The 20,497-nt window shown below is 52.5% G+C and overlaps 1 protein-coding gene across 1 annotated transcript in view; it reads right to left on the bottom strand.

Annotated features, from left to right (window-relative positions):
- Positions 1-3,178: 3,178 nt before the first annotated feature.
- Positions 3,179-20,497, bottom strand: part of NRROS (negative regulator of reactive oxygen species) — a 28,880-nt gene continuing 11,561 nt past the window's right edge. The window contains exons 2-3 of the mRNA XM_062177284.1: positions 10,673-10,793; positions 3,179-5,302 (exon numbers count right to left, since the gene is read on the bottom strand). Of these exons, the coding sequence (XP_062033268.1) occupies positions 3,332-5,302; positions 10,673-10,780 (2,079 nt within the window). The 5' untranslated portion in view covers positions 10,781-10,793 and the 3' untranslated portion in view covers positions 3,179-3,331. The remainder of the gene's footprint in view (positions 5,303-10,672; positions 10,794-20,497) is intronic.

The raw sequence follows: 20,497 nt of genomic DNA, 5'->3' as shown, positions 1-20,497 counted from the left end.
ATCTGTCCAGAAAGGGCCACCTTGAGAGTCCTGTGACCTTTGGTTGACAGGTACAGCCAGTATGAGATGACTCCATAGGAGGAGTTGGGAGAATAAATATCCCCACCTCACGCTCTCCTCTCAAATCTGCTGGACTCCCTTTTAGCCAAATGCAATCAGAAGCCAGAGAGCAAAAGGGACCCCCTTGAGGTTGGCTTCCTGGGGTGGCGTGGAGAAGAGTGGAAAGTGGATCTGGAGGGGCACTCATGAGATCCTGGGACATTAAAGAAATAAAAGTGGGCTGTGCACACACCAAGCGACGGTGACCAACACAGTGACAGGAACTAGGGGTTGTAGTTCATTCACCCCCTTGCTGCTGGGGGCTTCAGAGAATCAGTTGACTCCCAGTTATGCTGTGGCTCTAGCAAAACCTGGAGTTTTTTGTTTTTAGACCAGGTTCTCAGAATCTGATCACCGCTACTCACGCTAACAGACCAGTCCCTGACATGATTTATCTTTGCTTCTGAACATTCTCCTATCTGAATATTATGACATGTGGCAACAGGAGGTAGCTCCCACTTCCCACCCAACACTTGGTGCTCAAACTGGCTGAAGGGGATCTCTTTAGCATAAAACCATTCTGGTCTCACCGAGGAACCTGTACCCTTTCCAGCAGCAAGTGCACGGTGCTCCCTCCTTCAGGCAGGGGTGGGCTAGGCAGGCAGGGCACAGGGACAGAATGTGCCGGGCAAGCCACAGCTCGGGATTAGAGGCAGAAATCCACCTACCTGAGCCAACATTCTTGCCAGACGGAAAGAAATCTGGGAAATAGCTCTGGACCCTAGTGCTGGACTGAGCGAGCAGGGAAAGCCCACAGCCTCCCACAGTCGCTGCTACAAGCAGGCAGGGAAGGGCTCTGTCCCAGCATCTCAACCCTCCCATCCTACCACACTGGCCCCTAAGAAGCGGAAGAGTGGCTGGTCCGCTACATGGTCTGACTTGGGGGAGGGACCTCAAAAGACCTGACAGACCCCAAACCATCTCCTTGCTCGCTTGAGGTTCTGTCCGAAGTTCCTGTCATTCCTTTATGCTAAAGCAATTACTTCTGGAAGCTCTCTGCTAAAAGGTCCCTGCTGCTGGAAGTGTGAGGCGCTCTCCTGTCGTTCTGTCGTTCTGTCGTCTGCTCAGTCTCACTTCCCTTCTGTATTTGGGTGACTGCGCCCCTTATGAGTATCTGGAGGAGGTGGAGCCCACCTTCTCCCACAGACGCAAAATCAAAAGGTACAGCATTTTGCTCTCCCAGCCTTTTGCGCAGCCAGGGCAGGGGTACATGATGTGCGGTCAGCCAATCACACACTGGCTCAGACTGTGCACGTCAGGGGGTCCCGAGACAAAGAGCAGCATCTGGGGAGTGTTGACTGGGCAGTGGGTGGCAGCAGCGCCAACCGCAGCAGCCAGTGTTCAGGGCTGGCCACAGCCACGTTCCGCCAACTGCTGTTTATGGCCTGGTTTGGGCTGTGACCCCCCACTGCTGCATAGCATCCCCTGTTCCTGCCCGTCTTCCAAGCCTGTTCCCCTCTGTTCCCAGAGTCCAGAGCTCCCCAGATCCTTGTACTGAATTCCCAGGCAGAGTCTTCTTCAAGAACCCTGACTGATCTAACATAATGGCCTCAGATAGATTCATCCAACTAACTAGCTAGCTGCCACTCGGGGAAACAGCACGGCCCCAGGGTTTTGTTGGTGGGGGGAGGAAATCCGGAGAGTGTGGTCTTGTGCGCTGTTGGGCGATGGAGCCTGCCCAGGACTGGACTGAGGCTTCAGGGCAACCTGAGGGGCCTCCAGGAGTGGGGCAGCGCAGGATAAAGACAGCCATGCTGGCAGCAGAGGGAGGTGACAACAAGGGCACAGTCTGACCGGGGCTGCCACCAAGCCCATGGCTTTGTGGAACACCCGAGAAAAGTTTCTGCTGTGTCAGAGTCAGATCGCTGATTTGATCTCTGATTTGCCCCGACATTTCTGCTGACATTTCGTCTGCGTGGAGACAGCCGTCAGCCTGTGGGATTTCCACCCTCTCGCCTCCCCCACCTCTTACCCCCACCCCCGCCACCACTCTCTGCATTTAATAAGCGAGGATGCAAAGTTCAAGGACCCTCAGCAGGGCAGCGGCTGTGTCTTTACTGTCTTACCCCCTCGAGGGGCGAGGGGGTACAGGTGCTGTTTCCTGTTCCTTGAAGGAGTGGAGGCAGAAGGGGAACCAGGTTAGTGGTAAAGGCAGATTCTGAACCTCCACCGAGAAGCTGACTTTTCTGGGAACAGTTAAGCTGGTCCGCGAGTTAGCCAACTCCATTCCTTTCTGCAGTCCCCCGTGCTTCTCGGAACCAAGGCTGTGCCTGGTGTTCAGTTTACTGATGGATAAACTGGGGGCCCAGTTACTGTTCTCTCAGTTTTCCCACGGGAGGGCTGCATGTCTTCCTGCCAGACTGCAGGTATGCATCCAGGGCACCTGGAGAGACCCTGCCATGGCCTTTCTGACTGCGGTGACCATCTTTGCCAGCCAACACAGGGGGTGGGACTTATCCCTTGCCAGATCTGCCAGTCATGCTGTGAAATGCTTGTCACTGGTGGACCTCCGGGGCACTGACTCCCACCCTTCCCAGGATGTGCTCTTGGAGCTGTTTTTGCCAGAGGGGAACACTGAGTTGCCACCCTTTTGGTCCCATGGATGTCACCAGGGGAAGGGCACTGAAAAACAATCTTAGTGAGGGGCCAGCACTGTGGTGGAGCAGGTTAAGCCAACACCTGTGATGTCAGCATCCCATATGGACGCTGGTTCGTGTCCTAGCTGCTCTGCTTCCAATCTAGCTCCCTGCCAGTGCACCAGGGAAAGCAGTGGAAGATGGCCCAAAATCTTGGGGCCCTGCCACCCACATGGGAGACCTGGATGAAGCTCCTGGCTTTGGCTTGACTCAGCATTGGCCACTGAGGCCATCTGGGGCATGAACCAGGGGATGGAAGACCTCTCTCTCTCTCTCTCTGTTTCTAACTCTACCTTTCAAATGAATAAATAAGTCTCAAGAAAAACAAATCTAGGTGAAACCAAAGAACTTTAGAAAAAGAAAAAAAAAAAACACAAGCTACACTTGATTTAAAAAATATTTAGGAGACACATTGTCTTTTATTTTCATGTAATGTCACTTAATAAATATTTGACCAGGATGAGGAAGATGGACCACCATGAAGAACTTGGGGGTGGGGGCAGAGGGTAAGGGATAGAACCATTTTAACTTTTAATTTAGACCTCGGCTTGGGACCCAGCACGGAGCTGTCCTTGGATGTGCAGCCCAGAGCTGGGTCAGTACACGGAGGACCAGCGGCAGCGGGTCTTGATGAGCAGGAACAGAGGCTTCTTAAAGGTGAGGAAGATGACGGTGCAGGCCACCAGCAGGGTGAGGCAGCTGGGAAGGATGAGCACAAGGTAGAGCAGGCCTGTGTCCACCCGCTCCCACTTACAGTCCTGAGACACACTACCCGGCAGCTCCAGCACGCGGATGACCTTGGAGGAGAGGTTGCAAGTGACGAAGGCCAAGTCGGCCACGGCCTGCAGGCGCTGCAGGGCCCCCCAGCCCTCCACGGCGCAGCAGTCATAGGGATTCTGACTGAGGTAGACGGTCCGCAGGCTTCGCCAGAGCTGCTCGGACACAGCCCTCTGGGGAAGGGCCCTGAGCAAGTTTCTGCGGAGATCCAGGGTCTGCAGGGCCCGGCTGCCCCCGAACCTCGGGAAGCTGGTCAAGGCATTTCCCGACAGATCCAAGTCGCGCAGATTCCCAAAGGCGGAGAAATCCAACTCCGGGAAGCTGGGGCTGAGGCCCACATTCCTGAGAGACAGGACCTGCAACGTGGGGGCAACGTCCCGGAGAGGGGTGACGCTGCCGTTCAGAACCCCCCAATTGCCGGACAGGTCTAAGTGAGTGAGGGGCGTCCCCTGGAACGGGCAGTCCTGCAATGCCTCCAGCCCGCAGCCCTCCAGAGACAGGCTCCTGAGAGACGCCATATGCCTGAAGTCCACGCAGCTGCGGGGCGCCGTCCGGCCCGAAGGGGCCGGTGAGGGGCAAAGGGAGATCCGATTGTGGCTCATGTCGACTGTAGTGAGGTTACTGGCACTGGCGAAAAGGCCAGGGGGGACCCCCAGGAGCTGGTTGGAGCTCAGGTTGAAGGAGCGCAGGTTGCGCAGGCAGCCGCCGGGCCCCGGGGCCAGGTGCAGCTCGGACAGCTGGTTGTGGCTCAGGTCCAGCTCGGTGAGCGCCCCGGGGGGCTCCTGCTCCCGGATGTGGAGTGTCATCAGGCAGTTCCGGTTGAGGTCCAGGCGGGAGAGGGAAGGCATTTTCCCCAGGAAGCCCTCGGGCAGGTACTGGAACTGGTTCTGGCTCAAGTCCAGGAGGTGGAGGTCCGGGAGGCTGCTGGAGGCAAACTCCTCCCAGAGGTGGACGGTGGTGATGTTGGTCACGTTGCCGTCCACCAGCAGGAACTGGGCCACCATCTCCTGCGGCGACGAGGTGTTGTACAGGTCCCTGTAGAAGCCCATGTTGTTGTCCTGGAGCAGGAGCGTGCGCAACTTGCCGCACTGGGGCAGGAGTGGGAAAAACAGCAGCTGATTGTGGGACAGGTCCAGCGTCTCCAGCTCGAAGGCCGCCTCGGTCCGGGACGCCAGGAACCACTCCAGGCCGTTGTAGCTGACGTTCAGGAAGCGCAGCTGCGTGAGGCGGAAGTCCACGATGCAGGGCAGGTTGTTATAGGCCAGGTGGAGCCGCCTCAGCTCCGTCAGGCCGTCGAAGGCGCCGCCCTCGATCTCGAAGATGTAGTTGCGCTGCAGATCCAGCTCGCGGAGGTGCTCCAGGCCCTCGAAGACCGACTCATCCAGCCTCATGATGGTGTTCCTCGCCAGGGACACGGCCTCCAGCGAGGACAGGTTGTGCAGCAGCACGGCCGCCATGTCTTCCGTCAGGGAGTTGCCCGCCAGGTCCAGCGTCTGCAGGCGCGGCAGGGTGCGGAGCGCCGCGGCCGCCTCCCTGTAGTCCTGCGCCAGGCGGTTGTCAGCCAGGCCCAGGCTGCGCAGCCGGCCTTGCTGGTGGAAGGCGCCGCGGCCCAGGCGCTGCAGGTGGCAGCCGTGCAGGCTGAGGCTCTCCAGGAGCGGGTAAGGCTGCAGAGAGTGGTTCCACAGCGTCTGCAGGGGGTTGGCGTCCAGGACGAGCGTCCTTGAGTGCGGTGGGAGGCTGCTGGGCACCGAAGCCAGGCCCTGCCCCCGGCAGTCAGCGGCTCCATCCGTCTGCGGGCAGAAACACACCGATCAGGGCACCCGGCTGGTGCTTTTATCTGGCGGCCCCTGCGACCACCGGCACCAGCCTTCGACATTGCAGCTTTTCAGATCAGATAGGAAGGTATTATTTACATTTGCACGTAGCTGGGAGCTGAATTCCAGGCCTTACTTTAAACACAGAATGAGTTGGTGGGGCAGTGAAGCTGTGCATTGAGATGCCCGTGTCCTACATGGGAGTGCCCCAGTGCGGGGGTCAGATCCTGGCTCTGCTCCCGTTGCTAATGCACACCCTGGGAGGCAGCCAGTGATGACTAGGGTAGTTGGGTCCCTACCATCCACATGGGAGGCCTGAACTGAGTGCCCAGCTCCTGGCTTTGGTCTGGCCCAGCCCTGGCCATTGCTGGCTTTTGGAGAGTGAATCAACGATGGGAGCTCTGTGTCTTTAAATAAAAAAATTTTTAAAACCATTTATTTATTTTACTTGAGAGGCAGAGTTACAGAGACACAGAGGTGCAGAGAGAGAGAGAGGTACTCCATCTTCTGGTTCATTCCCCAAATGGCTGCAATGGCCAGAGCTGGGCTGAATCGAAGCCTGGAACTAGAAGCTTCTTCAAAGTCTCCCACGTGGGTACAGGGGCTCAAGCACTTGGGCCATCTTCTATTGCTTTCCTAGGCCATCAGCAGGGAGCTGGATCGGAATGGCGCCCATATGGGATGCCTGCACCATAGGCAGATGCCTAATCTACTACACCACAGCCATCTGCCCTTTTTGAAATGATTTTAATTTAACCCCCCCCCACACACACACACACAATTACAGTTTTGAGCAGCTATTCATCAGATGCTGAGAGGTGGCAACTGTACTTGTGGTCTAGCTATAGCTGCAAGGATTTTGGACCAGACCTCTACTTGTATTTGAACTCCGCCTCTGCCGTGTATTTCCTGTGTGACCTTGGGCAAACAATTTAGCCCACATTTGTCATTTGAAAAAATGGACACAAAAGTAGTAGTTACCTTGGAGGACTGTTGTGAGATTAAACCAGCAGCTGCTCATGAAGACCTGAGCCCAGTGCCTGGCACAGTCGGCACTTGGTAAGCCTTGGTCACCACTGCGTTGTTAGCACTGTTAGGTGGCACAGATGTCTTTAACAGAGTCACTGCCGAACAGTCAGCAGAGCTGTGGCATCTTTGTGTCACCCAAAGTAATTTTGCCCGGAGGCTCCCAACACTCTAGATTGACACATTTACAGCTTCAAAGGGCTTTCAAGCTGTCCATCCACCCTGTGAATCACACAGAGAAGTACAGCGGGTCTGGAGAGGAGGCGTGAAGAGCCAGTGGCCATGCTGGCACCAGCACCCTGAATGCCCAGGTCATTTCCTGAACACTGTTGTACGGTGTAAGGAGGCAGGAGGAATGGTGCAACCCAAGTCTCACTGCAGAAATCACGGGAGTCGGGAGACTAAGCCCCGTGTTTTACAAAATTGGCAAAAACAGTCAACCATCCAATGCCTGTCGGTCAGCGTTCGAGAGAAGCGCAACGACTTCTCAGTAAGACGAGGCCAGCGGGCAACTAGAACAAGGAGAAAGGCAGCCCAGGACTGGAGGACAGGACCTCGGCTCTGTCACTAGCCTGGGACCTTTGGCAAGGAGTTAACTTTCGGAACCTCAAGTCTCTGTTGCATCATTAAAGTAAAACTTTTTAGGGGCCAGTGTGGTGGTGCAGTGGGTTGTCACCGCCTGTGATGCCAGCATCCCCTGTGAGCACCAGTTGAAATTCTGGCTGCTCCACTTCTGATCCAGCCCCCTGCTGATGTGCCTGGGGAAGCAGCAGATGAAGGCTCAAGCCCTTGGGGTTCTGGCACCCATGTGGGAGACCCTGAAGAATTCCTGGCTCCTGGCTTCAGCTTGGTCCAGCCCCTGTTGTTGGCATTTGGGGAATGAACCAGCAGATGGAAGATCTAGCTCTCTCTTTCTGTGTCTCCCTTTCTCTCTGGCACTCTGCCTTTTTAAATACATAAAATTAATGTTTAAAATCTAGTAATTAAAATTTATCATATAGAAAAAAATTTATCATACAGAAGTAGAGAAAACTAAACTCTTCAGTAATATCAGTCTGTCCTCAGAGAAATGCTGCTAGCCTTTTGTTACATTTTCTGGCTCTTTCCTAAAGATGTCATCTATCTTTAAAAAACATGGGGCGGGGGTGGCGCTGTGCCGCACCAGGTTAAAGCCCCAGCTTGCAGCACCAGTTCCAGTCCTGGTTGCTCTGCTTCGGATCCAGCTCCCTGCTAATGCACCTGAGAAAGCGGCAGAGGATGGCCCAAGTGCTTGGGCCACTATGCCCATGTGGGAGACCAGAAAGAAGCTCCTGGCTCCTGGTTCCTGACTTTGGCCTCTCCCAGCCCTGGTTATTGTGACCATTTGGGAAGTGAACCAGTGGATTAAAGACCTCTCTCTCTCTGTCTCTACCTCTTTCTGTAACTCTTTCAAATAGATAAAAATAAAATCTTTAAAAAACAAAATAAAATCATGAGGGGGCCGGCATTGTGGCGTAGCAGGTAAAGCTACCACCTGAAGTGCCAGCATCCCATATGGGCGCTGGTTTGAATCCTGGCTGCTCCACTTCTGATCCAGCTCCCTGCTATGACCTGGGAAAGCAGTAGATGATGGCCCAAATCCTTGTGCCCCTGCACCCATGTGGAAGGCCTGGAAGAATCTCCTAGATCCTGGCTTCAGATCAGTTCAGCTCTGGTCATTGTGGCCATTTGGGAGTGAACCAGCAGGTGGAAGACTCTCTCTCTCTCTCTCTCTCTCTCTCTCTGCCTTGCCTCTCTGTAACTGTCTTTCAAATAAATAAATAAACCTTAGGAAAAAAAATGAGACCAGGGGCTAGCATTATGGCATAGCAGATAAAGCAGCTGCCTGTAATGTTAGCATCCCATATGGGTGCCAGTTTGTATCCTGGCTGCTGCACTTCTGATCTAGCTCCCTGCTAATGCACCAGGGAGAACAGTAGAGGATGGTCCAAGTGCTTGGGCCCCTGCACCCACATGGGAGACCTGGAAGAAGCCCCTGGCTCCTGGCTTTGGCCTGGCCCAGCCCTGACCCTTGTGGCCATTTGGGGAGTGAACCAATGAATGGGTGACCTCTCTGTATCTATCTCTCCTTCTCTCTGTCTGTAGTTTTGCTTTTCAAGTAAATAAATAAAAATTTTTTAAAAAGACCATATTCTACAAACTGCTTAGTGGTCTACTCTTTCCCCTTCAATAATGTATGATAGCCATATTGCCTTGGTGGTGGTAAATTTGATCTTTTTAGCTATATGAGTTCATTTATGAATAGCACTGTTTGAGAGAAAGAGTTCTAAGGTCAGTCCACTTGGCTCTGCTTTTTAGCCAATGGGCTACCTTTGGCTGGTTCCCTAATGCATCAGGACCACCGTTAACCTGCCTTGTAATTTTCTTACAGGTTTTTTTTTTTTTTCCCTCCAAGGCTTGCAGGTGATTGTTTATGTAAAACACAGTTGTTATTTATTGTGCTTAATAAATGTTAGCTATAGTTATTGGCATGAGCTCATTAATCTCCTCTTGTTGAGTATTTGAATTGTTTGTAATTTCCAGATGAACATTAGAATGAACTTGCTATGTTCCTTCCATATCTCCACTCACCCCAACAAAAGTCTTCAGAATTTTGGCTGGGATGGCATTACAATTACGGATTAGTTAGGGGGGGAAATTTATGTTTCTACAAAAATGAATCTCCCCATCCAGAAACAAGGTGTATTTCTTTATTTGAGTAAGTGTTGGTTTCTCCACTCCTCAGGGACTCTGTGGAGAGGGTTGTGGTTAGGGGCTTTCCTCAGGCCATGAGAGCCAGTTCCACTGTGACTACTGCAGTTATGAGGGTCAGGCCTCTGCCATTCCCGTGGCCTCGCCGAAGTGCTGCACAAGACCGCGTGGCGCACAGAGCCCAGAACACCTGACCTCGTCTGCGTGACTGTCACAGTAGGTGGCTAGTGCAGCAAGGGGCAGGGGAGGGCACTGTGCTCTCAGACTCTCAGCCTCGTTCCGTACGCATCACAGGAAATCCACTCTGTGAGCTCCCTGGCAGCCAGGTCCCTAGGCTGCTCACCAGGTCGGAGAGGGTCAGGCAGGGGATCCAGCCTAAACCCTGAAAGGCAGGCAGAGAATTCACTTTCTTCCTCCCTCTTCCTCTGCCTGGTAAGCCCTGAGAGTTCATCTCTTATTGCCTCTGTAAGGGAATGGTGAAGGTCAAATGTAACAGACAGTAATAATAATATTACTGATAAGAGGTAAAGCACATAGCACTTACTCCACACCAGGCACTGTCTTGATTGCTTTATACTTATAGATATTATTTAATCGTCATAACAATCCACAGTTACGGTACGACCTGTAGGTACTATTATTACCTTTCTGTTGTACAGATGGGGAAACCATGACATAGAGGGGCCTCAAGGTCACCAGCTAAGAAGTAGTGCGCTGGGGTTTTAACATGGTCAGTCTAGCTCATAACCCTTACCCCATACTGGAGCACACTCTAGCATGGTGGTTAGAGGTTACTGCAAGTGGTCAGGAACCATGACAGCTAGGCTTTTCAGATTAATCAGCCTTGAGAACTCACTGTTGAATGTAAGTCTTTCCCCTGACATCCAGTTGGTCTTCCCAGGGCTTGGTATATAATAGGGCTCAAGGAATGCCCATTAAATTTATGTTTTTCAGCATACGTTTTGATCATTGAGTTATAAGCGGAGGATAACATGGAAATGTGCTTAATCGTGACCCAAGTCTGTTTCCAAATCTCTGGAAATGTATTTCAGTTATGAGCCAAGCGTGACAGCTCTGGAGAAGGTAGCTGTAAAGGCTCGGAAACCCCCGTGCATCCTCTGAAGCCCAAGCACGGGCAAGGACTGCTGTGCCGGGCAGCACGGGCAGTGTGCACTCCGTACAAGTGGTGAAGTCTTTGCTGCCAGCTCATCCACACACCGCTGAGCCAGGGCTTCTCCCACTTCAATGCGCCTCACCCGGAGATTCTGACACCACGCACAGAGCGCGATCATCTAGTCTTACCAAGGTGTTCTTGTTACAGGGGGCTGACCTGCACCTGTGTCTGGGGCCTCCTGTCTTCTGTAGGCATGAGAAAGGTAGAGCAGAAGTGGTGTGGCCTTTCCCAGGCATAATCTTAAAAACCTTTGGTTGAACAGCAGCCAGCACACAGCATCGTGCCAGGCAGATTCAGAGTGACTACGTCTCTCACTCCCTGCCCTTCGTGGCTGACGGTCCGTCAGCTCTCGCAGATGGACCTGACCTTGTCAGGACAGGGGCAAGGGACGACTCCGGGTTCAAGAGAAAACTCACCAACTTGCAGCCCCCTTGGGAAGCGGCGGTGGCCGTTCCGCCGTTGTTCCTCCATTGCAGTGCTAACAAGTGAAAACCCAGGCAGAGCCACAGGGACAGCAACTCCATCTCAAGGGCAGCCCTGTGGACAGAGGGCGGAGGGGAACCGGGTCAGAGAGGGACATCTCAGGGTGCTGCTTTGCATGCTCAGCAGAAGGAGCCAGTTCCTGGTTGCGTCCGGGCTCAGAGGCCACAGCCACATGGAGGTGGGAACCACAGATTATTCAAATACTCCAGTTGAACCAACATTTTCAACCTTTCACTGAAACTGTTGGCAAGGACTCATTTTCGCTTTGAGGGACAGGTGGCTGAACACACACTCTGGAGTCTACCCAGAAAGGAGAAGCAAAGGACTTAAGGAACCAGGTCTCAAGTCACCTGTTGCTTCCTGTGTCTTGTAGTTCTGCTACTTTTCCTCCCTGCAGCTCAAACCAACCTGATGCATCACATGAGCGCAATGTTTGCTGAATGAATGAGGGAATGGATGAAGGATGAATTGGGATTGAAATACTAACTGTAGCCTCTGGACCTGTACAATTACTAATTGTTGGCCGGCACCGCGGCTCACTAGGCTAATCCTCTGCCTGTGGCGCCGGCACCCCAGGTTCTAGTCCCGGTTGGGGCGCCGGATTCTGTCCCAGTTGCTCCTCTTCCAGTCTAGCTCTCTGCTGTGGCCCGGGGAGGGCAGTGGAGGATGGCCCAAGTGCTTGGGCCCTGCACCTCATGGGAGACCAGGAGAAGCACCTGGCTTTGGATCGGCGCAGCGAGCCGGCTTCAGCAGCCATTTAGGGAATGAACCAACGGATGGAAGACCTTTCTCTCTGTCTCTCTCTCTCACTAACTCTGCCTGTCACACACACAAAAAAATTACTAATTGTTTTGCTAACGTGGCTTTTAGAAAAGCATAGATCTCATTGGCTAACCTATTTGAATATAGCCCTTTGGACAAAAGGATTTTGATGTTTTGCCAGGATTAGGACAAACACTAAAGGGGGAGACTGGCATTGTGGTGCAGCAGGTTAGGCCCCGTTTGTAGATGCTGGTTTTCAGTATCAGAGTGCTAGTTTTTAAATCTGGGCTGCCCTGCTTCCAATCCAGCTCCCTGCTGATGCACTTGGGAAAGCAGCAGAGGATGACCTAAGTACTTCAGCCCCTGCCACCCACATGTGAGACCCAGATGGAGTTCTTGCCCCCTTGCTTTGGCCTGGCCCAGTCCCAGCTGTTGCCATTTGGGGAGTGAACCAACATATGGAAGTTACTTTTCCATCTTTCTGTGTGTCTCTGTTACACGGCCTTTGAAATAAATAAATAAATTCTTACAAAATTAGAGAATGAAAAGGCAACCTTCAGATGTAATAAAGATTATTGATGACCAGCGCACACAGGTCTGCAGCCATGAGAAGGAAAATGACACCTACCCCGGCAGTGCTGTGGAACTAAGAGGAAAGATGGATGCGTGTAATGTGGGCTACGGCGCTTCCACTAGTTCACAGAAAGTGCACCTACCCTTTCATTCCATCTATGAGCTTTCCGAAGTACATCTGAATCTCCCCCGCCATCACAGGCAAAGGCCCAGAGGGAGCAGCAGCTCATTCAAGATGGCGCATCGACTCGGTGGCAGTGCTGAGAGCTGCCCTGGGTCTCCCTCCCTGAGCTCAGGAGGAGCCGGGCTGACTTCACGCCGTGAAGCTGCCCGTGCAGTGACTGCCCTCCTGTCTGGAGCACTGCCAGCCCCTGTCTGCGCTGGTCAGAACCAGAGGGGGTGGGCCCGGCACTGTCCCCGTCCCCTCCTCTCCTTGCGTCTGCGCACCTGCAAGGAGCACGCAGGTCTGCTCCTCCGTCTCCTTTTCTGCAAATAAGCTGGCACATCCCAAAGGCTAATTTTAACTTCCTGGTCAGGTCGCAAACCATCACCCGGGAAAACAGAGTAACAGAAAGAATAGGTGCGCCAGGTTCAGCAACCGCGACCTTCCCTTTACGCCAGGCCAGCTCTGCTTACCACAGAGATGACGCCGGTTCAGAATGCATCAGGACACGCCGGACACCTGGAAGCCCCTTCCCGCGCCCTCCTGCCACTTCTGTGCCTGTGCAGGAGCCGTCAGCTCATGGCCCACAATACTGATAAAAGCAGAGCCACGTGGACTCCTGTCCCCAGCATCCCCCAGCTCACCCCCACAACCCTGGAACCTTGGGATCGCTGCCCACCTCGAGATGTGGCTGTGCCATCTAGCCACCTGCAGGACGCCGCTCGGACGGCAGAGGCACACTCACACTAAACACGTGTTTATCTGACACTCGCGCTTCCTTCAGGAGGACGGAGGACTCGGGACTGTGGCCAGACTCCCTGCCTTCCTCCCTCACCCTCTCTGTCAGGCCTGGGCTGGGACATGCTGCCTCTGACCTTTCTGGAACCGCCAGCCCTGCAGCTTGAAACACCGAATCTGGATGCATAGGGGGCGCGGGGGCAGTTTCATCTGGGAGCCGGTGACACGTCAGACTGGCGCGTGGATAGACCTTGTGTCCAAGACGCAGAAAATCCTTTTTACAAAACAGGCATAACAGCTACTCACAGAGGTTGATGGGAATTACAGTATACAGCATGTCAAAATGCTTTGTTGACTCCCTGTGAAGGTGGTTAATAACATAATTACTATTCATGAATCCCAAATGCTGTGAGCTGGCTGAGAGATAGTTAGCTGTTCCTGTGTGATCGCTGCAAGGTAATTTGACAGCTAACAAAGCCAGGAATAAGGAATGACTCACTTGGCTGCAGGGTGACCGTAGCACTATACTAACTGAACGTGTAAAAAGCCATGAGGAAGCTTGGATTAAAAATTCCCCATCAATAAATTTCTAAAACAAGGCTGATCCCAGGAACAGACGACACTGCCGGTGGACAGCTGTTTGTCCTCAGAGCCAGCTGGTCCCCCTGGCCTGTTCTGCTCCCCCGGGCAGGGGCTGACTCCTGCGGGCTGTTTCCCGCACTGCAGCAGGCTGGGTCCATGGGAAACACTGCTGGGTTGGAAGGAAGAGGGGAGAGCGCCCACAGTTCCTCTCCTTACCGGTGGCCTTAGACAGACACACCACCCCTCCCTTTGGTCCTCCATCTACCTAGGGCTTCCTGAACTTGCTGGGGTCACTGCCTACTTTCTGTTTGGCACCTCCTCCCCCACTATATAGTGTCAGTTTCCTGTATTAAAAAAAAAACCCTCTGGGTGGCTTCTGCTTCCTTGTTGAACCCTGATTGACACAACAAGATGAGGATGGCCTTGGAATGGTGCTGAATGAAAAAGTATGGGAGGACTTTGAAGAGAAATATAAGGCTTCTAAAGCCACCATTCGGGTTGAGAGGCACTCTTCCTAGAGTGTACAGCTGCAGAAGGCATGGCGAAGAATCCAAGATAAACCCTGGGGACGCCCCGCCTCAGCTGGAAGCCCGTGACCCTGACTTCTCCTCCCACACTCAGCATCAGAGCTCCCGACAGTGTCTCTGGCTTCCGAGAGCATCTATGCAGGAGCGTGCCCAGAATGCGCGTGCTTGGTTTAAAAGGGAAAGAGCCACAGAGGTAGAATGGCCGCTGCAGCTCCCCATGGAGCTGGGCTCCCCAGGTTGTCTGCTGCTCCTGTCCTGACAAGATTTGGCACATCTGGAAAACGGGTGCATTCTCACTGGTCCTCATGGGAACCGGTAACTCAGCCCCAAAGCCATCCCTTGTCTAAAAGAGCTGCTGTACTCTGTCTCTTCTTCTCAAATAAATAAATCTTTTTTTATTTTTTATTTTTTTTTATTTTTGACAGGCAGAGTGGACAGTGAGAGGGAGACAGAGAGAAAGGTCTTCCTTTTTGCCGTTGGTTCACCCTCCAGTGGCCGCCGCGGCTGGCGCGCTGCGGCCGGCGCACCGCGCTGTTCCGATGGCAGGAGCCAGGTGCTTCTCCTGGTCTCCCATGGGGTGCAGGGCCCAAGCTCTTGGGCCATCCTCCACTGCACTCCCAGGCCACAGCAGAGAGCTGGCCTGGAAGAGGGGCAACCGGGACAGGATCGGTGCCCCGACTGGGACTAGAACCTGGTGTGCCGGCGCCGCAAGGCGGAGGATTAGCCTACTGAGCCGCGGCGCCGGCCTTTTTTTTTTTTTTTTTTTTGACAGGCAGAGTTAGACAGTGAGAGAGAGAGAGAGAGAGAGAGAGAGAGAGAGAAAGGTCTTCCTTCCTTTGGTTCACCCCCCAAATGGCTGCTACGGCCGGCGCTGCGCCGAACCGAAGCCAGGAGCCAGGTGCTTCCTCCTGGTCTCCCATGCGGGTGCAGGGCCCAAGGACTTGGGCCATTCTCCACTGCACTCCCGTGCCACAGCAGAGAGCTGGACTGGAAAAGGGGCAAGCAGGACAGAATCTGGCGCCCCGACCGGGACTAGAACCTGGGGTGCTGGCGCTGCAAGTGGAAGACTAGCCAAGTAAGCCGTGGTGCCGGCCTAATCTTTAAAAAATAAATAAAAAAGAGCTGCTGTTCCTTTGCAGGGAGAACGACAGTGTAACTTTAGTGTGGCTTTTCTCCCTGCAGACCTGGACATGACAAGTACATGGGGAAAACAGGTTCCTTCCATAAAAACATAATCACGCCCACCTTCTGAATGAGAACACTATCTCCAGGAAGTAGAGCACATGCCCGCTGCAGAAATTCAAATCTGCCTTAGAAATGGTGCTCTTTTGCTTCCTCTGTTTGCACACAGTAATGAAGGGAAGCTCCTGCCTCACTGACCCAATTGGGTAAAAGAAGACTGGCTGGCTGCCCACACCGGCTGTGGGAAACAGTGGGGGGCTGGCAACATTCACCCCCTCTGGAAAGGGCACTCCTGATCGTGCTGGCCGTGGTCCGGCTGCAAGCTGCGGCAACTGCTCCAAAGCCATCCCTGTGACCACACCGGCACCAGGCGCAGGACTGCCTGGACGGATGGAAACCGCTGTGTGCAGCAGGCCAAGGAGAGGCTCCCGTGTGGGTGACATGTGGGTGGCACTTGCTTTTGCAATGGACAGGGAATAAGGGGTAGGGAAAATCTTTAAGTTTTAATTTTATTTGAAAAGCAGAGAGACAGAGAGATGCTCTTCCTGCTGGTTCATTCCCCAAACGTTCCCATAGCCAGGCTGAGGCAGGCTGGGGCCAGAAGCCTGGAGCTCAGTTGGGGTCTCCCATGTGAGTGACAGGAACCCAAGTACCCGAGCCATCATCTGCTGCCGCCCAGGGGGAGCATCAGCAGCAAGCTGAGAGACCAAGACTGGAAAGGGGCACTCTGATGTGGGTGTGGGTATCCCGAGCGGAGGCTGCACCACTGCACTGAATGCCCACTCCACCTGTTTGTTGTTAAAGAGGTATTTACTGATTTATATGAAAGGCACGTCACAACGCCAGCCCCACCCCACTTTTTTTTAAAGGAATCTTTCACCTACCCTTGCTTTCCAATGTCTTGAAATGTCCATTTCCTTACCATCATAAAACTTGGGCCTTGTGACCAAGCATATGTGTTTTATTTTCCCCCCCAAAAATGTATATAGGTCTTTCTGTATTAATAAAATGTTTAAATAAATAAATAAATAATTTTAAAAATGTCTTCTCCTAAGGGTTATTCATTCCAGACAGCTTTCTGTCATTACGTAGTGGCTCACTCAGCCGACAGCCAAGCACGGCTACCATCAGGTAAGGGCACAACCTACAGGTGTCTCCGGTCATAACGAGATCCCCTGGGGGTCGCTGCCTGTGGTGCCAGCATCCAATGTGAATGCTCGTTCCTCCCAGCTTCTCCACTTCCTGTCCAGCTCCCTGCCAATGTGCCTGGGAAAGCAGTGGCGGACAGCCCAAGTGCCACCAACGTAGGAGACCCAGATGGAGTTCTAAGGTCCTGGCTTCAGTTTGGCATAGCCCCAGCCCCGGCCACTGTGGCCATTTGGAGAGTGACCCAGCAGATGAAAGATCTCTCTCTCACCACCCCTCTCCCACCTCCCATAACTCTGTCTTCCAAATAAATAAATAAATAAATAATGTTTAAGAGAGAGAGAGAGCGCGCCTCACACTCAAAAAGTTTGGGAATGCTAAGGAGTAACTCAGATGCTGGATTTCTAATGTTCAGGGGGAGCCCAGAAAAGCATTGAGACGACAGTGATGGGGGAAGGCCTGTGCACCACAGCTCTCTAGACTTCTCCCCACCCTCATCCCCCAGTTCTCTGCACCCACGCCCGCGCCTCCTCTGTGTCCCACCCTGCCCCAGCCACAGCCCCTCCAGAGCTGGGAGGGCGGCCTCTCGGCTGAAGGAGCTGTTAGCAGGTGTTGTACATACACTACCATGCGATCGAGAAGGTCCTCCTCCAAAGGATTAGAGCTGAGAAAAACCCTCAAGGAAAGAGGTCTTGTGGAGAAAATGGGTCGCTGGCGGAGATACTCTGGGTTAGAAGCCAGTGTTTATAGTTTGGCCTGCAGGGAGGGATTCTCCAAGAGCAAGGAGAGCAGGAGCCTGCCACACAGGGAGGGTGACACCACAGAACACAGCGGCTCTCCAAGAAAGTGGGTCAAAGAGGGGCGGTACCTGGTGCAGCAGCGGAGCAGCTGCTGGGGACACCCGCATTGCATACGGAAGTGCCTGGAATCCAGTCGCACCTCCACTTCCGGTCCAGCTTTTTGCTAATGCACCCCAGCAGGCAGAGGTGATGGCTCAAGGACCTGGGTCCCGGCCACTCATGTGGGAGATGGAATGGAGAGCCTAGTCCCTGGTATCTGCCTTCCCCAGCTGGGGCAATTGTAGGCATTTGGGAAGGGAACCAGTAGACGTTAAGATTCTCTCTCTCTCTCCCCCTCAAATACATAAGTAAAATTTTTAAAAGAGAAAATAAAAACCAAAGAACAAATCACATCTGGAATCTTGGGAGAGAGGGAAGGGCAGCTGGTCGCAGACCACAGAGACTAAAGAACGGAACCTCATCTCTTCAACCAAATGTTCAAATTCAGCGTTCTCCACAGTGAGACCACCTGCCACTCTGAGCCCTGAGTGGGGGCACTGGAGGCACAGGGCACCACGCTGGCAGTGCCCTTGCCAAAACCTCGGTTCCCTGATCCAGTCACGAGGGAGCAATGTGACAGCTCCGGGCTGTGAGATGCCCTGCAAGACAGCTGGCTTTGACTCATCCGCAGAAACCAAGGTTGTCCCTTCTGGATTGCAAGCGACCAAGAAGCATAAAACCAGCTACAAGGCATGAACTCGGAGTGGGCTTTAAAAAATCTCTAAAAGAAAAATCGGAGACAGACCCAAGTCTGTACTAAGAGAAATGTTTTCAGAGGTGTCCGTACAGTTGTTTTTTTTGTTTGTTTGTTTGTTTGTTTTTTTAAATTTTTGACAGGCAGAGTGGACAGTGAGAGAGAGAGACAGAGAGAAAGGTCTTCCTTTGCCTGTTGGTTCACCCTCCAATGGCCGCCGCAGCCAGTGCACCACGCTGATCCGAAGCCAGGAGCCAGGTGCTTCTCCTGGTCTCGCATGGGGTGCAGGGCCCAAGCACTTGGGCCATCCTCCACTGCACTCCCGGGCCATAGCAGAGAGCTGGCCTGGAAGAGGGGCAACTAGGACAGAATCCGGCGCCCTGACCAGGACTAGAAGCTGGTGTGCCGGCGCCGCAGGTGGAGGATTAGCCTGTTGAGCCACGGCACTGGCCTACATACAGTTATAATCAGATCAGTGCCAATTTTCTTAAGTATGGTAACGATGTGATGAGGTGACAAAGGTCCTGATTCCTAGGCCTTGCACACTGACGTATTTCGGCGTGAGCGTTCCCAATGGCTGTCATTTGCACCATGCACTTGCAAATGGCTTGGCCGAGTCAAAATAAAATATCCCCAAGTGGTACATTTAGCACTGTACTTTCATTGAACTTTTCTATAAATTGAAATTTTTCAAAATAAAAAAAAGGAAAAGAAAAATCAATATTGATGTTCCTAAAGGGGGAACAAAATTATGATAGCAGTGCATCCCCAGATTTCCAGGAATTTCTGTCAAACTTTCCTCACAAACTCCTCTCAGAAAGGTGCTCATTTGTTCAACTAGAAATGCAAATACACAGAAGCCTTAAAAAATATCCTGACAATTCTAACATTTTGGCATTCAAACCAGAGCTTCCAGATGGCACCTTATGCTTGAGAGCACACGAATGTGTCAGATTATGTGTCCTGACTGTAGCTCAGGAAATGCGGTCGATGGCCTGGCATAGCATCCACCACCCCCAGCCCTCTGGAGGGGCCACTCCTGGGAGAATCCCACGCCCTCAGCACCGCCAAGCTGACAGAGTCCTGGGGAAGTGCCTGACCAAGACTAGGTCAGAGCTCCGCTGCTGCCAGCACCCAACAAGCACTCCTGGTGCCGGCACCCAGAGACAAGGGCGAGCGGTGGCTCCCAGCCGTGAGGGTGGCAGTGCAGAGGCACAGGGGGAGAAGGCAGAAGTGCCTTCTGTAGGGGACTTGCCAAGGAGGTAGCTGCCCAGGTGCGCGAACAGAAAACAACGGCACAATGGACAGAGGGCAAAGACGAGAGGAATGGGGAAAGGAAGAATGACTGGAGGATGGATGACGGGGGCTGAGGGAGGGTGGGGACCACGGCTTCTTCCCCCGGCTGCCTCTCAGGGTTCCTGATGACTCTTTACAAGGCCGAGTTAATTTCCAAGTTTCCAGTGTTCTCATGACCTCAAGGGCTGACTCAAAAAATCCTGCATCTTGGCAACAAAAACTCGGCTTAGACAGGACTTGGGCCCTTGGGTAAGCTCAGGTGCAAAGGGCCGAACTGCTCAGTGCCCGGAGAGCGCGTGCAGGCTTTATGAGGCCACCCGGAACTGAGAGAGGCTGGCTACGATCGATGTCCAGGACAGAATTTTTCAAGGATGAGAATCGTCAAGAGATGTAAAACCAGAGAGGGAAAACGTGCAATAAAATAAGATATAATACAGTTTCAAAGTGTCTCCCTACAGGCTTTTTATTAATCTCACAAAGGTGAAAACAGCAGATTTGTGGTGGAGACATCAGCATATACCTCAGATTGCTTTAAAAGACGTTGCAAGGGGAGTTTTGAACATTTTCAAAATTCAATCTTGAATATTTTATTAAATAAAATAAAATAAAAGAAAAATTGAATGAAATAATGGTGTTGTAGCAATGTTAACTTTCCAAATTTTCCAAAATATTTTTATTTATTTGATAATCAGACAAAGTGCACACCCATTTGCTGGTTCACTCCCCAAGTGCCCACAACAGACAGGGCTGGGTCAGGACTGGAGCCAGGCGTGGGTTACACAATCCAGGTCTCCCACGTGCGTGGCAGGGACCCAGGTACTTGAGCTATCACCTGCTGCCTCCCAAGGTCTGCATTAGCAGGAAGCTGGAATCAGGAGCCAGAGTCAGGAATGGAACCCAGGCACTTCCATGTGGGCCTCAAGTGTATTAACCACAGGCTGAACACCTGCTCCTTTTTTTTTAACTTTGAAGATTTATTTTAATATCTTGTGCTATAAAGACACAAAGAAACTGTCCTTGTTCTTAGAAAATATGTGCTAAAAATTATATGCATGTGTATAAATATGTATGTGTATGTATGTAACATAGATATAGATAGATATCTATCTATATATACAGACAGAGAGAAAACAAATTTAACGCAAAATGCTAACAATTCTTGAATCCCGGTAAAGCATTTATGTGACTCCCTTAGTCTATTCTTCTAACTTTTCAGTAAGTTTGAAATTTCATTTGAAAATAAAAGGGAGGGGGCT

The sequence above is a fragment of the Lepus europaeus genome, chromosome 2 (assembly GCF_033115175.1).
Source record: "Lepus europaeus isolate LE1 chromosome 2, mLepTim1.pri, whole genome shotgun sequence".
Taxonomy (NCBI): domain Eukaryota; kingdom Metazoa; phylum Chordata; class Mammalia; order Lagomorpha; family Leporidae; genus Lepus; species Lepus europaeus.
The sequence above is the reverse complement of the archived record's forward strand: the minus strand, read 5'-3'. Positions and strand labels throughout refer to the sequence as shown.